The following is a 14,132-nucleotide window of genomic DNA, read 5'->3' on the forward strand; positions in this document are numbered from 1 at the left end:
TGATAACAAATACACTGAAGGTCATAAGAGTGCTGAGAAGAAATTATTCTACATATATTGTGAAGAGGAGGAAGAAAATGAACAAGAAATGTCAAAAGAAGAGGATATACACCAAGAAAAAACTCTGGAGAAAGAAGAAATGAATCCAACCATATCTTGTAATGCATTGGCTGGAATTACCACTCCTCAAACTATCAAGATAGGACATATCAAGAAGAAAAATGTAATAGTGTTGATTGATTTAAGCAGTACCCATATCCAGCACCAGAGTGTCAATTGATGGTTGCAAGTGGAGGAATCATAAATTGCTCTGAAAAGTGCCATAATATCAAGCTATCCATGGGAGAATATGTATTGAATAGCCCAATGCTTTCCATTCCAATGGATGGTGTTGATGTTGTACTAGGAGTCTAATGGCTACAATCCTTGGGTACAATAGCTTTTAATTTTCAAGAACTTTTCATGAAATTTTGTGCGTAAGGAAAAGAAGTTGAATTAAGGGGTATTGCGGGGAAACCGAGAAAGATAATCAGCTCTAACGTAAATTGAAATTGAAAAAGAGTGAAATTGAACGTATGGTTGCAAAAATGTTAGATGCTGGTATAATTCAACCTAGTCAAAGTTCTTTCTCTGCTCTAGTAGTATTGGTGCACAAGAACGATGGATCATGGCGCATGTGTCCGGATTATAGGGAGCTCAACAAACTCACTATTAAAGATAAATTTCCCATCCCTGTCATTGATGAATTATTTGATCAATTGCATGGATCAATTTACTTCACCAAGTTGGATCTTTGTTTAGGATATCATCAAATCATAATGAAGACTAAAGACATTCTGAAAACAACATTTAGAACTCATGAGGGTCATTATGAATTTTTGGTCATGCCTTTTAGCCTCACCAATGCACCTTCTACATTTTAAGGTTTTATGAATTCCATTTTCAAACCCTTCCTTAGAAAATTTGTGTTATTATTTTTTGATGATATATTAATCTACTAGCAAGTCTTGGAAGGATAATGTTGAACATGTTGATAGGGTGCTCAAACTATTGGAGGAAAAACAATTATATGCAAAAAGCTCCAAATGTTTCTTTGGAGTACAATTAGATGTATTTTCCAATGTGGTCAAATTAAAGGTATTGTTTAGTATGTCATTAACCCACATGCTATGTCAGAGGTTCGTTGAGTGAAACCCCAATAAGCGTGATGTTATAGCCTCATGTTTTAATAGAAGAGATTTAGAATTACAATAAGTGATTTATTCCAATATACTTTCTGAAACTGGCTATTCCAATATACTTTCTGAAAGTATTTTGATCCTTAACATCAAAGATATAAGGAATTATATTTGCCATTAAAAAACACTTATTACAATGTAAATATTTACAATTTTTAACCGTAATCAACTTTATAAACATAAATGTTCATTAAAATTGTAATTGAAATACAATTCATGTAGTAAATTAGGTAAGTAAAAATAATAAAAACTCCTCGTTAAAACTATGTTTAAAATATTTTTAACAGAAAAAATAGATAAATATATTTTTGTATTATTATGATCAAATTCTCAGTGATTACTGTTGATTAACCAGATAATCTAGTACGCGGCTCCTTGATATGCTATAAGCCTGACACAACTCCCACAATCTTTCTAGTTGTTGCTCTCGTTCTCTTAGAGGAGTCTCCATTACTAGAGCTGCGACATGTGTCCCTCTATGCATCTCCATATCCCACACTTGCTGAGCCATATGGTGGGACTCCCATTTCAAACACATTGTTCTGTGCTGCATAACCAGCATTGTTGCCATTTGACTGCCCATTGTCAACTTGAGCTGCTCCATAGGGATTAATGCCCCTACTCCCTGTGTCTTCGTATCCAACAAAGCTACCTGTGTTTCCATAAGGCATGGCTGGAGCACCCCACATACTTGAACCTGGAGTAGCTGTAGCATCATTGCGATATAATCCTCCATTCCCTGCAGTGTCTACTCCGTAGGCAACAGGACCTCCGTAGCTAATGGGTGCTCCTCCATAGATTCTCTCAGTGCTAGAAATATTGTTTACAAAACTAGTGTTACCATAGCCATCACCAATAACGGCGGGTCCATATCCTGCAGCAGTTCCATAACTGGAAACATTATACCCAGCAGGTCCATATGAAGAATAGCTACCTGTTTCTCCCACTGCAGCACTATAACCAGTGTTCATTGGAGGAAAATGGCCCGCTGAAGGAATTGGAGTAGAATTGAAGCCACGCGCATTGCTGAAACTAAAATTCCCTCCTCTACCTACAGGAAAACGACCATGGCCAGTAGAAAGTTCCTTGGGCACTGATCGTTTGACTTCAACCATCTTCCCATTGAGCTCATAAAAGGGTGTTTGCACAACAATATCTACAGTATCTTCTGAGTCAAATGTGATGAAGCCAAACCCTCGAGATGATTGAGTTACGGGATCATACATCACAACTGCATGGGTGATTGTACCAAACTGGTTAAAATATTCCCTCAAGTCATTCTCAGTAACAGTGGGTGGTAGGCCACCCACAAATATCTTCTTTGTCCTACTTTGATTTTGGCCACTATAACCATGTGTAATATCCCTACTCCTATTTATGTTATTCTGCTCATCTCTGGAAATTGCTTTTCTAACTTCCACCTAAATATTTGTAGAGAAGACAGAAACATGAACTAGTTATAACAAGCTACTCATAAATCTTCAAGTCATGAGAAAAGAAGAAGAGGTTAAGAAAAGAAACTTACTATTCGGCCATCGATGTTGTGCTTGGAATCCAAGAGAAGTCTTTCTGCCACAGTTGGATCTGCAAAAACAAGAAAGCCAAACCCTCGTGACCTGCCTGTGAACTTATCCTTCATGATCACCACTTCCACTAAATCACCAAATGTCATAAAATAATCCTTCAGTCGCTCCTCTGTTGTCTCCCATGGTATCCTTCTAGCGTTATTGTAATAGCTTAGGATTAACTTTGTTGCTTTCCAACGTTATGGTAATAGCTTATGAAGAATGATTGTTATGTGGGGGTGTTTTCAAGCGTTATTGTAATATCACATTAATTTTGATATTACTTATTAAATAATTTGGTTATTAGGAAAAAATATTTAAATAACAAAATATTATTAATGATATTAATGATATTTTATTATTAGTAATATTATAGTATTTTTTATAATAATTATTAGATTTTATTTAAAAATATATATATATATTATAATAATAATAATAACTTAATTTGAATTTACTGTGAAGTAAGAAATTAAATTGGTGTATAAGATTTGACTACTAAAGTCTATAAATGTGTAAGACATTAAATTGGTGTATGGGATTTGACTACTAAAGTTTAGAAATGTGTCTAGACTCTACTCGACAGTGGATTTGAACTTGTGATCTATTAGGAGGAAACACATGTTCTTAACCATTAAGCCCATGTAAGCCTCGTTGAGATAAGTTGCATGTCTCATCTACCTAGAACCTCATTCAGCGTAGTCATCCCCCTAGGAATCCTCATGGCCGGATGATGTGAGGCGTTTTAATAAACTTCAATTTTGTTCATGTGTCTGTCACTGCAAATCTAGAACTTGACATATCAACCATCTTAACTTACATGGACATTTCTAAGGTTATGGACATTCCCAGTCTTGGTTTATGAGAGCAAAGCAGGGTTTACGAAGATTTGGGATATACGTGGGGCTGAGATTGAAATGGCAAAGACAATTGCAGTGGCCATGCTTTCTTCCTTTCCAATGCGATTTAGCACGAATTCAATTTAGCAAGCTGGTAATTCTAAATCCGTCTTAGACCAGGTTTTGACGGCAGTTGGTTTTTGACAACAGTTTATGGTTTGCTTCTCATCTCTGTGGATGTTTCCCACTGCATCTCAGATTTGGAGCGAGGTCTCATTTTTGGAGCGAGGTCCTAGTTTCGAAAACTGGAAACAAGTCATTCATAGAAATTGAATAGTGTTGTGCCTTAACAAAGCTGGGATCATTGAGGAGTGAGGGTTAAGAAGGATGGGTGTCAAGCTCTAGGCCACCCAATTGGCTGCTTCTTTTATCTTTGAAGTTTTTTGTTGACGAGCAGCGAGCAGCATGGACATCACTGTGAACAGTGTGGTCAGTAGTGAGAGCATCGAGCAGTGAACAATGAGCAATGTGAGAGCGGGGAGCTTTTATGTAGCAGAAGTCTCGAGTAGCGAGCAAGGAGCAGTGAAAACCTAAATAGGGGGAGTAGTGCGAAGTAATCTTTGCATTTTATAGACATGCATCTTTCTTGAAACAAGTTAGATGGTAAATGCATTCAAACATGACAATGGGACAAGAAATTTTAGAACTTACGGAGACAAATGATTTAGGACAAGTGAAAATTGCCTCATCCGCCAAAGCTGGGAAGTGGATTTGCATCAATGCCAAACAATATCGGGGCATTTTAAAGCGAAGACAAATCCGTCTAAAATGGGAGCAGACAAGGAAAAAGTGGTCTAAAAAGGAAAGTACTCGAGCCCTTTGCAAGAAGCACTCAAACAAGTACCCTCTACAAGCACGTGGCAACAAGAAGTCCAGAGGAAAATTCATTGATGATTCTGCCTTATATAGTCCCACATCCACACCTCTCACCTGGTCCTCTGATCTTTATGTGAAAGAATTGTTAAATGCAAAACAAAGGTTGGAGATTTTAGAAGCTAAAGAGTAGGAAAGAGATCATAAAATTCATATAATAACAGTTGAGAACAAGGCTTTAGCAGAAAGCAATAAAGTTTTAAAAGAACAATTGGCATTGCTACAAGAAGCTCTCCTGATAGGGAAGACAGAATGGCAATGCATGAAGGCCAATGTGCAAAACATAAAGAAATCTATAGTAGAAAGTACAAAGGTGGTGAATGTGAAATAATCCCAGGATAAAGGGAAAATGATTTCCCAAATAGACAACCATGAAGAGAAATCAAGAGAAGAAAGGAAAGGAGATTCCACCAAATTTTCGAAAACTTGGGCTCAAGTTATTAACAATTCTACTAATAAGGAAGGAGAAACAAACATTCAAGTTGACAACATGCAAGATAGAGAAGGCAAGGAAAGACAAAATAGGGCAGCAAACATAATTATTAAAGGGGTGAAAGACTATGGGAAAAATGAATGCACTCTTGACCTTGCAAGAGACTTCTTGAAAGGAAAGTTGTTATGGCAAGGAAAAATATGCCAAGCATGGAGGATCGGTAAGTTTAACTGTAAGAGAACTAGGCCCACAAAAGTCATCATTCCTAGCTTGCATGATAAATATATCATTCTAAGCAAGAAGCATCTCTTGAGGGGTTATCAATTTTTCCTAGAAGAAGATTTAACTGTAAAACAACATTAGGAAAGGAGGGAGGAAATGTTAAAGGTTAGGGAAGCAAGAAATGAAGGCTAGAGAGCATGGATTTATACACGCAAAGTTGTAATATCGCGATTTGGACCTCCTTCCAAAGTAGAGCAGCAAGATGGTAATAAAGAAGAGGCAACAAACTCTTCAACAGGAAATTGGGAAGCAAGCTTAGTATGGGAAAGTAGGGACAAAGACTCAAATGCGAGTCTTGCATGTCAAAATAAATATCAGTCAATCCATACCCAAGTTTCCTTAAGATTAGTTTTTTGGAACTATAGAAGTTACCCATGGAGTTGAGGACCTGGGTTAGGGCCTATTGCGGAAGATAAAGACATAATTTTCCTCATAGAAACACATAAGCATGAAGGGTGAAAGACACCTTTGTTTTAAGGATACTGGAAGATGGCAGTCTGGAACAAGGTAGCAGGGAATGCCAAAGGGCACGGGGGTATCATGGTTTTAGTAAGGGAGAAAGAAAGTCGTTTCATTCAGTTAGAAAAAGAAGACTCCAATAAGCAATTCATTTGGTTTAAAATATCAGAAATGGAAACCACATCAGAAATGCAGCATGTTATTTTGTGCCACAAGTTTCAAAAATATACAAAATTATAGGGCTTGACCACAAAGATCCATTTGTAGCCTTAAAAGCGGATATTGCAACATATTCGTAGCTAGGTGAAGTCCTTATAGTGGGTGATTTCAATGCTAAGACTGAAAGTGAGCAAGCTAGCATTCTTTGATATAAAGATGATTGCGACCCTATTTGGCTTACAAAAGAGAGTAATCATCAGTGGGAAAGAATTTCAGAGGACAAGGGTTGCAATCTCTTTGGTAAACAACTGATTACTTTATGTGGGGACTTTGATTTATTCATTTGTAATGGCTTGACTAGATGGGCAAAGTCTTGTAATTTCACTTGCAATACTTTCAAATGGAGCAAGTGTAATAGATTAAGTAATTTTCTCACATCGTTTGTGTGAGAAAATGGAGGAAGTTTTGATTGGAGATCAGTTGTGGGACTTAAAATCAGATCACAAGCCAATTCATTTATGTTTCTCTTCGACTGGAAAGAAACAATTAGAGTCAAAAATTCATCATGTCCAACAAATTCTCCCACAGGGCAAAATTCTTTTGACTCCAGAAAATTGTAATACCTTCAAAATTACACTAGAGAGGCTCTTCGAGAAGGAGAAAATCACAATTCACAGCCTTCATAGTCATGAATTAATACATTTAATTCAATGCACACTTGCAAAGTGCAAAAGAGAAAAAATTAATAATTCTGAAACAAATTGCTTTCCGGTTAATGCTTGGTTTGAAGAGGAATGCAAAAAGGCAAGGAGAATGTGGAAAGAGACAAACAAGGATACCATAAAGCTCAAAGCTTATAAGTAGTTATTAAGCAAGAAAAAAGTTGATTTCATGGTTTCAAGGAGGGAAGAACTAATCATCCTTGGGAAAAATAATCCCAAATTATTTTGGAATGAGCTCCAACTGAAAAAGATATAAACTAGGAATAGTATTACTGCTTCTAAATGGTTTGACTATGCAAGACAACTCTTATGAGCAAGATCCCAAGGTTGACCCTCCCCCCTTGGTCAACACTGATACTCAACTCTTCATGATGCAAGAGGTAGAGATGAGTATCAAGATTTTTGGTGTTGGAAAAGCAAAATACTTAGCTTAACTCAAGCAGAATATCTAAAGTGAGGCTCAAAGATCCTTGCACCTCACATTACAAAAATTTTCAACAACATCATACAATAGGGGCTCCCCACATATTGGAAAACTAGTCTGGAAATACCTCTTTTCAAGAGTGGTGACGTCAATAATCCCTCCAATTATAGGACCATCGTGATAAACCCTTTGTTTGCAAAGCTATTTAGAAGCATGCTAGAAAATAAAATTAGCAAGTGGGCAAAAGAAAGAGATAAGCATGCTAAAGGGCAAGCGGATTTTACACCTAAACATTCCAAATTTGATCATTGTATAACTTTAAGGCACATCATTGAAAAAGTTTGGGATAAAAAGGAATAAGTCTTATGTTGCTTTCTTGATTTCAGAAAAGCGTTTGACTCGGTTCCTAGGGATAAGCTTTGGCACAAAATGGAGGAACTTGGGGTTCCTAAACATTTCAGAGTAGTTGTGCATAGGCTGTATGAAGAGGTGAAAATCAAAATTAGAACTTCAGTAGGCATTTCTGAAAGTTTTAGAAGCAATATTGGGGTCAAGCAAGTTTTCCCACTATCTCCTACCCTTTTTGGTTTATATATCGAAAATCTTGAGGAGTGGTTAAATTCGCAAGGGGGTTATGGTATTTATTTGGGAAAGTGTGTTGTAAGGCTTCTTTTGTATGCAGATGACCTTATTCTAATTGCTAAATCGACTCTTGGTTTGCAAGAGCACTTACTATCCCTTGAGAATTTTTGTAGAAGTGTGGGGATGCAAGTCAATATTAGCAAAACAAAAGTAGTGGTTTCTCTAAGAAAATAAAACATAACTAGCATAAGTTCTACTTTGATGGCAACATTCTGGAAGAAGTTGTGTCAGATTACAAATACCTCGGAATTGACTTCAATAAAAATCTAAGTTGGGATGTAGTAGAAAGAAAAGAACTTTTGGGGGTTGGAAAGCATTTTATGCTTTTCAAAATAGGTGTAGAGAGGGATAGTTATGGGACTGGAAAACCACTCAAACTGGGCTAGCAATACATCCGACATGCAATGGAGACAAATTGAGAAAATTCAGAAGTGTTTGATTACAAACAAATTCAAGATTAAAAGTGTAGTTCCTTATGCTATCTTGTTAAGTGAAAAAGGGGTTGCTCCTATTGAAGAAATTGTTATGGTGCGAGTCGTAAGATATTTAAAAAAAGTTGAGCAAATGGAAGAGGGTAGATGGCCTAAGGTTGTATTTAATGACAGATTGTGCAACAGAAAAAAATAAATAAATAAAATTAAATAAAATTAAATTAAAAAATTAAAATTAAAATTGGATGCAGCAAAATAACAAATGGTTTAGTAAATGGGGTATTTGCTTGAATGTGTGTTTCATAAACAGCAAAGAGATAAAAGCTTTTGTTATGGATAAGTTCCACAAGCATACTTGAGATAAGGAGCTAGGAAGAAAAAAAAATTACCATATTGAAGTGTTTAATCCCACTCCTAGCTATCAACCAAAATCATACATAGAGGCCAATATCTCTTAGAAAGCCAAAATTCTTATTGCTCAGTTAAGGACTAATTCTCATCAACTCTATTGTGAAACAGGGCACTGGAAAAGGCCAAAAGAAGTGTGGGAGGAAAGAGTATGCATTTTTTGTTCTTCCAGAAAAGTGGGAAACAGAAAAACATTTCATTTTAGAATGTGAGGCCTTCAGAGACAACGGTCCTTCAAAGACAACATGGAAAGTTATGCAGATATGCTTGCAGCTGGCTCTTGGGATAATCTATTTAGTGAGGGGTTTGTCGAGAAGTTGGGAGAATTTATTGTGAAGCATCACAGAAAAGGGTCGAATACATCAAGCAAATGAAGAAGAAATCTGTCCCATAGGCTATCTTTAGCTTCGAGGATGTTAAAATAATTTATGTATTCTTTCTTTCTTCTTCAATAATGGATAGAAATTTAAAAGTAGGGTCATAACAAACAAAAAATGTGTTATGCATGTCTCTTCAACATCATGTAAAATAGTTCAGCATGTTTATTATCTTATAAAATATAGTAATACAAGTAAAATCTAACAAAACATTTAATATTTAAGGAAAAAACAAATTCCATATACATCTTGAATTTTACTGTCACAATCCACTTGGAACTATGGTCCTTCATTTTCCATATGCATCATGCTAGGTTTAATGTCCAATGTTGCATAGCCAATCCCTACATAAGCTTCCATTACATATAGTGACAAGAACAATGAATAATCGAGTGCTTTGTTCTGGCCCCAAAAAGACCAAAGGATAAGTCCTGCAATATTTCCATAGACTTGGCAGGGAGGGATGAAATTAAACAAAGTTTGGGATGGGCCATGATGTACCCTACCAAAAATTGTAGAGATATTAATTGGAAGGAAATTTTCAATTACTTTCTTGTGTGAATTGACATGAAAGTGTTTTTTTCTTCCTCCCATTCCCTCAAGCCCTTAATGTACTTTGTTTCTCAACCACACATTGATATCAAACTCTATTTGTTTCCAAAATCTACTTCTTGAACCCCTATTTCCACCATTTCTATTACTATGCTAAATAGATCACATTGTATTTTTCCTTTTGCAACAACTTTTTCACATTGCTTGAGACCCCTATGCAATCCCCTAAGCTCTCAAAGAACATAATACTTATTACAATAGTGGCAATGTGCCATGCCTACCCCTAACCTTGGTGAAAAGGACCAATCACTACCAAAATCCATAACTATGTTTGAAAGAAAAAGGTATAGAATTAGCAAAGGCATTCCATACCTTTAATTTCTCACCAACCTTGGTAATGAATTCAAGGAGGACGATCATAAAATAGAAGAAGGCAAAGAAATATCACATGCAAGAGAAGTTGTAATCATCATACTATTCCATATAATACCCTTTGAAGTAGCTTGCATGTTTCTTTGAGGATGGAACTAGTGCTTGTGCTCTCTTTCCCCTTACACCCTCTTGATGGCATGAGTGTTGTGAGGTGGCCTAGTCTTCTTAAATTCTTTACATGTCATCAGAAGAAAAGGATGATACTATGGTTGGTCGACAACTACTTATTGTTATTCATTAGCATATTCCAAGTCAAGAAATTTCCTTACTTACCACTCATCCCCTCCTTTGTCTTAACAATCCCTTTTGGCAAATAAACCCCATACTTTCCTTCTTCTTGGATTCCACAATGAGACTTTAGATATGTGGAAGAATTCAATATGCTCAAATTCACTTATGGCCAAGATGGTTCTTTAGAAAATTAGTAATAACTTTAGTTTTATGAAAAGAATTTAACGGGAGAGAAATTATAAAATGATCATTAAGTCATTAATTACTATAGCCTTTTGAATGTCTTTGTCTTTGAAAGAAACCAAGTCTCGTAAGATTACAAGTTTTTGTAGTATCTCCCAAACCCCAAGTAAACTATGTCCTTTTTTCCATTTGGATCATATATCCCCATCCACCTACTATATATATGTCACCCCTAATAATAACTTTGTAGTGTTAATAATGCATTATTAAATTGGTTTATAAATTATAAAATAAAAATAAAAACAAATTTTCTTTTATTAATTATTAAACAATTTTGTTTTAAAAATAAATTCTATAAATTATTAATTTTATATTTCAAAAATACTCGAAATTTTAGAACAAAAGCTATTTTGAAAAGAGCAAATTGTTAATTCTTTTTTCCCACAAACAACTATCTTTTAGTGTGTTGAAATTATTCATCTTTAAATTTTAATCCTTTATTCTCTTAATTTATTTGTTGCAAAATATTACTATTATAAAATATCTATTGTTTTATTTTATTTTTGTAAGAGAAATAACATGTCGATCTCAATTGATTGTTATGAGTCTCTAAATCTAATAAGATAACAATTTCCAAATAAAATTGTTGAAAACATTGAATATTCAATGGAATATAATTCTAATATTCATATAGCTTCTTTTTCTCAAAGAATCCAATAAATAAAATATCATGAAAAACCTATTTTTATGGATAATGATGTACTCTTTAATAATGTCATATCTAATGAAATAATTTCTTCAATATAAACATAATGAAATAATTTCTTCAATATAAACATACTAAAATAATATAGAGGTGATTGATTGCATAAGAATAAGACAATTCAAAATTAGACAATCATAATGAATGATCTCACTCTAAATTTGCTACATAGATAGATAGAAAGAAGTATGCAGATTGTTACATAAATAAAAGTATACATAATTTCAACATTGGCACTCACCCAAAAATGTTTACTAACTATAATAATATTTTTATAAAATTGTAAAATGTGTATTTTTATAAAATTGCAATGTGTACTTTTAATTAGTATGAAGTGATAAAAGGTTAAATATTTTTCAAATTTTATTAATAAAAAAGAAAATTCGTAGAGAAACATTTTCCAAAAAAATCTAAATCACTGAAGTGTGAATAGTACAATCAACCTAAAATATTGTTTCATCCTTATATGGAAAAAGGATGAATTCCCAATACAGAAGTAGAGCATCTCAGGAAATTGAACAGAGAGCATATTCTAAATAAGGAAGTTATACATTTTCAAGATATCTATCTTAAAGTGGATTACGTGTAAAAAGTATATGTTAACATATAAAACTAAGCATATTTCATTAGACTTTAGATTGGTGATTTTCCATAGATTAGAATACTTAAGAAAGTAAGGGTGAGCATGTGTGGAATATGTGTAGATTTAAAAGCCAAAAGACTAATATCCATAAATGTAGAGAAATGTAAGAGTATTACTATTTGATTTTTTATTGTTTATTATTATATTTTTTATTTTAAAAAATGACAAGTATCATTACTGATGAACAATAATAATATGGGTAAAAATAGTCTCATGAGTGTGTTGTAACATTTTGGTCCTTATCAATGCACACAAGTCTGTTAGGATAAAAACCTCAAGATGTGATTCTTACTCTTTATTAGCACACTTACTAGTTTGAAACACTCAATGTCAAATTCATTTTATGTAGTTTAGGATTCTTATCACGCCGTAAAGTGTTCCCTTTGTGAAGAAATCCCCTCCATGCCACTCTGTGCCAATGTGCACCGTTGAATTAATTGTTAGACAATGGAATAATGCTCAACCATTAGATCATCGATAGAGAATATTGTGCTAGAAGGTAGTTACAGATGTTGTGTTGGATTATATTTTGCCTTACACGTGTTTGTGCCTCTTTCAACCCTATCTTCTTCTTCTCATATCTACAAACCCTCAAAACCTAAGTGAGCCACCTTCTCCTTGTGCGACTGAAATTTGTCTAGATACTCATGGGTGCCATGGCTTGCGTTGCAAAATATCATCATCCTCCATGTTGTTGGAAATTTATATATTACAGAGCAATGGAACACACAAAATATTGCAGAAACACAAACATAGAAAATGCATAAAAAAAGAGAGAGACATAAATATATGTGGTTCACCCAATTTGGGCTACGTCCATGGAGAAACAACTAGTCCTTTTATATTATCCAACAAAATGAAGAGATACAACCTACAGTAGATCCATTGTAATTTCCCCTTCACTCTCACACAATCTCATCTATATTTCTCGCTCAGAATACGCATATAAATAGTCAGAATACAATTCCCTCATATAAATCGAGGGGTTTCCTTCTAGGGAAAAAAACCCGTTAATTAACATAACTTCTACCGTCAAATCATCTGCCTAATGAACAACCCATATTGACTACGAAATTACAATATTTTACAAGGAAATTTTACATATTTTTTTAGTTTCAGGAGTGCTACCCACGAACCCCCACCAAGGGGGGCTCATAAAATTATCATCGCCCCCTCGTCAGTGATTAAATAGGTGGCATTTCTACCCCATTAGGAACTGGGGTCCAACGCAGTGATACCTTTGAATAAACAAGATAATCAGGCTCCACACCCAACAATCTCCCACTTGGATACTGATTATTGCGACTCTGCGATTGCTTCATTTGTTAGACAATTCTTCCATTTTGGACCTGGTTGTTTCTCATCTTCATCATCATACTTGAAGACCAATTGAAACTTAGCAGAATCTTAGTTTCTCCCTGGTTACAACTTTTGTTAACATGTCTACAAGATTCTGGATAGTGTGTATCTTTTCCAGCTTCAACTGTCCATCTTCCAACACTGACCGTATGAAATGGTACTTGAGATGTATATATTTAGTCTTGGAATGAAATGTTGAGTTCTTTGAAATATGAATGGCCCTCTGGCAGTCACTGTATAACCTTCCCATCTCTTGTGTCTTAACCAATTCATCCATAAACCTTTGCAACCAAATCATTTCTTTATTAGCCTCTATATTAGCAACATACTTTGTTTCCATTATTGAAAGTGTAACAACACTTTAAACTTTTTAAACCTAATTGATAGTTGTTTTATCTACAATAAACACATACCCTGTGGTGATCCTCTTGTTATCTCTATCACATACATATTTGCATCAACATATCCTTGTAGGGCAATGTTTGAACCACCAAATACCCAAGAATCCATTTCACTGCCATCCAATGTCCTTTTCCTGGATTGTTCATGTACCTACTTACAACTTCCATTTCATGTGCAATATCAGGCCATGTGAAGGCCATTGCATACATCAAGCTTCCAATTGTTGATGCATATGGAAATTTAGACATATAATCCATCTCTTCCTGAGTCTCGGGACACATCTCCTTACTTAGTTTGAAATGGCTAGCCAAAGGTGTAGTAACTAGTTTTTCATTACACATATTAAATATTTTCAACACCTTTTGTATGTACTCACTCTGATACAATGTTAATTTTTTATTTTTCCTGTCTCTATTTATTCTGATACCAAGTATTTGTTTTGCAGCACCCAAATCCTTTATTGCAAATGAATTTGTCAATTTTTCTTTGAGCACATTTATTTCCTGCATGTTAGACCATGCAATAAGCATGTCATCTACATACAATAACAATATAATATAGTTGCCATAATATAGATAAACACAATGATCAGAGTGACATCTAGTATAACCTAGTTCAGAAATAAATCTGACAAATTTTAGATACCACTGCCTTG

At 34.7% G+C, this 14,132-nt stretch overlaps 1 protein-coding gene across 1 annotated transcript; it reads right to left on the reverse strand.

Annotated features, from left to right (window-relative positions):
• Positions 1-1,714: 1,714 nt before the first annotated feature.
• LOC149221164 (heterogeneous nuclear ribonucleoprotein 1-like) lies at positions 1,715-3,746 on the reverse strand. The gene is made up of 3 exons (XM_089387337.1): positions 3,704-3,746; positions 2,764-2,993; positions 1,715-2,659 (listed from the first exon to the last, which is right to left on the reverse strand). Exons 1-3 carry the CDS (start codon positions 3,744-3,746, stop codon positions 1,715-1,717), a joined length of 1,218 nt encoding a protein of 405 aa, XP_089243463.1.
• Positions 3,747-14,132: the final 10,386 nt, after the last annotated feature.

This window comes from Pinus tabuliformis, chromosome Q (genome assembly GCF_031772625.1).
Source record: "Pinus tabuliformis cultivar Carrire ecotype Pingquan chromosome Q, CPIR1, whole genome shotgun sequence".
Lineage (NCBI taxonomy): Eukaryota > Viridiplantae > Streptophyta > Pinopsida > Pinales > Pinaceae > Pinus > Pinus tabuliformis.

Bases quoted from the DNA above. Each gene is read 5' to 3' on its own strand.
- LOC149221164 (XM_089387337.1), bottom strand. From the start codon at position 3,746: ATGGCCACTGCAATTGTCTTTGCCATTTCAATCTCAGCCCCAC. The intron at 2,994-3,703 runs GTATATCCCAAA...AACGTTGGAAAG, and splicing joins CATTTCAATCTCAGCCCCAC to CAACAAAGTTAATCCTAAGC. The intron at 2,660-2,763 runs GTAAGTTTCTTT...ACAAATATTTAG, and splicing joins ACAACATCGATGGCCGAATA to GTGGAAGTTAGAAAAGCAAT.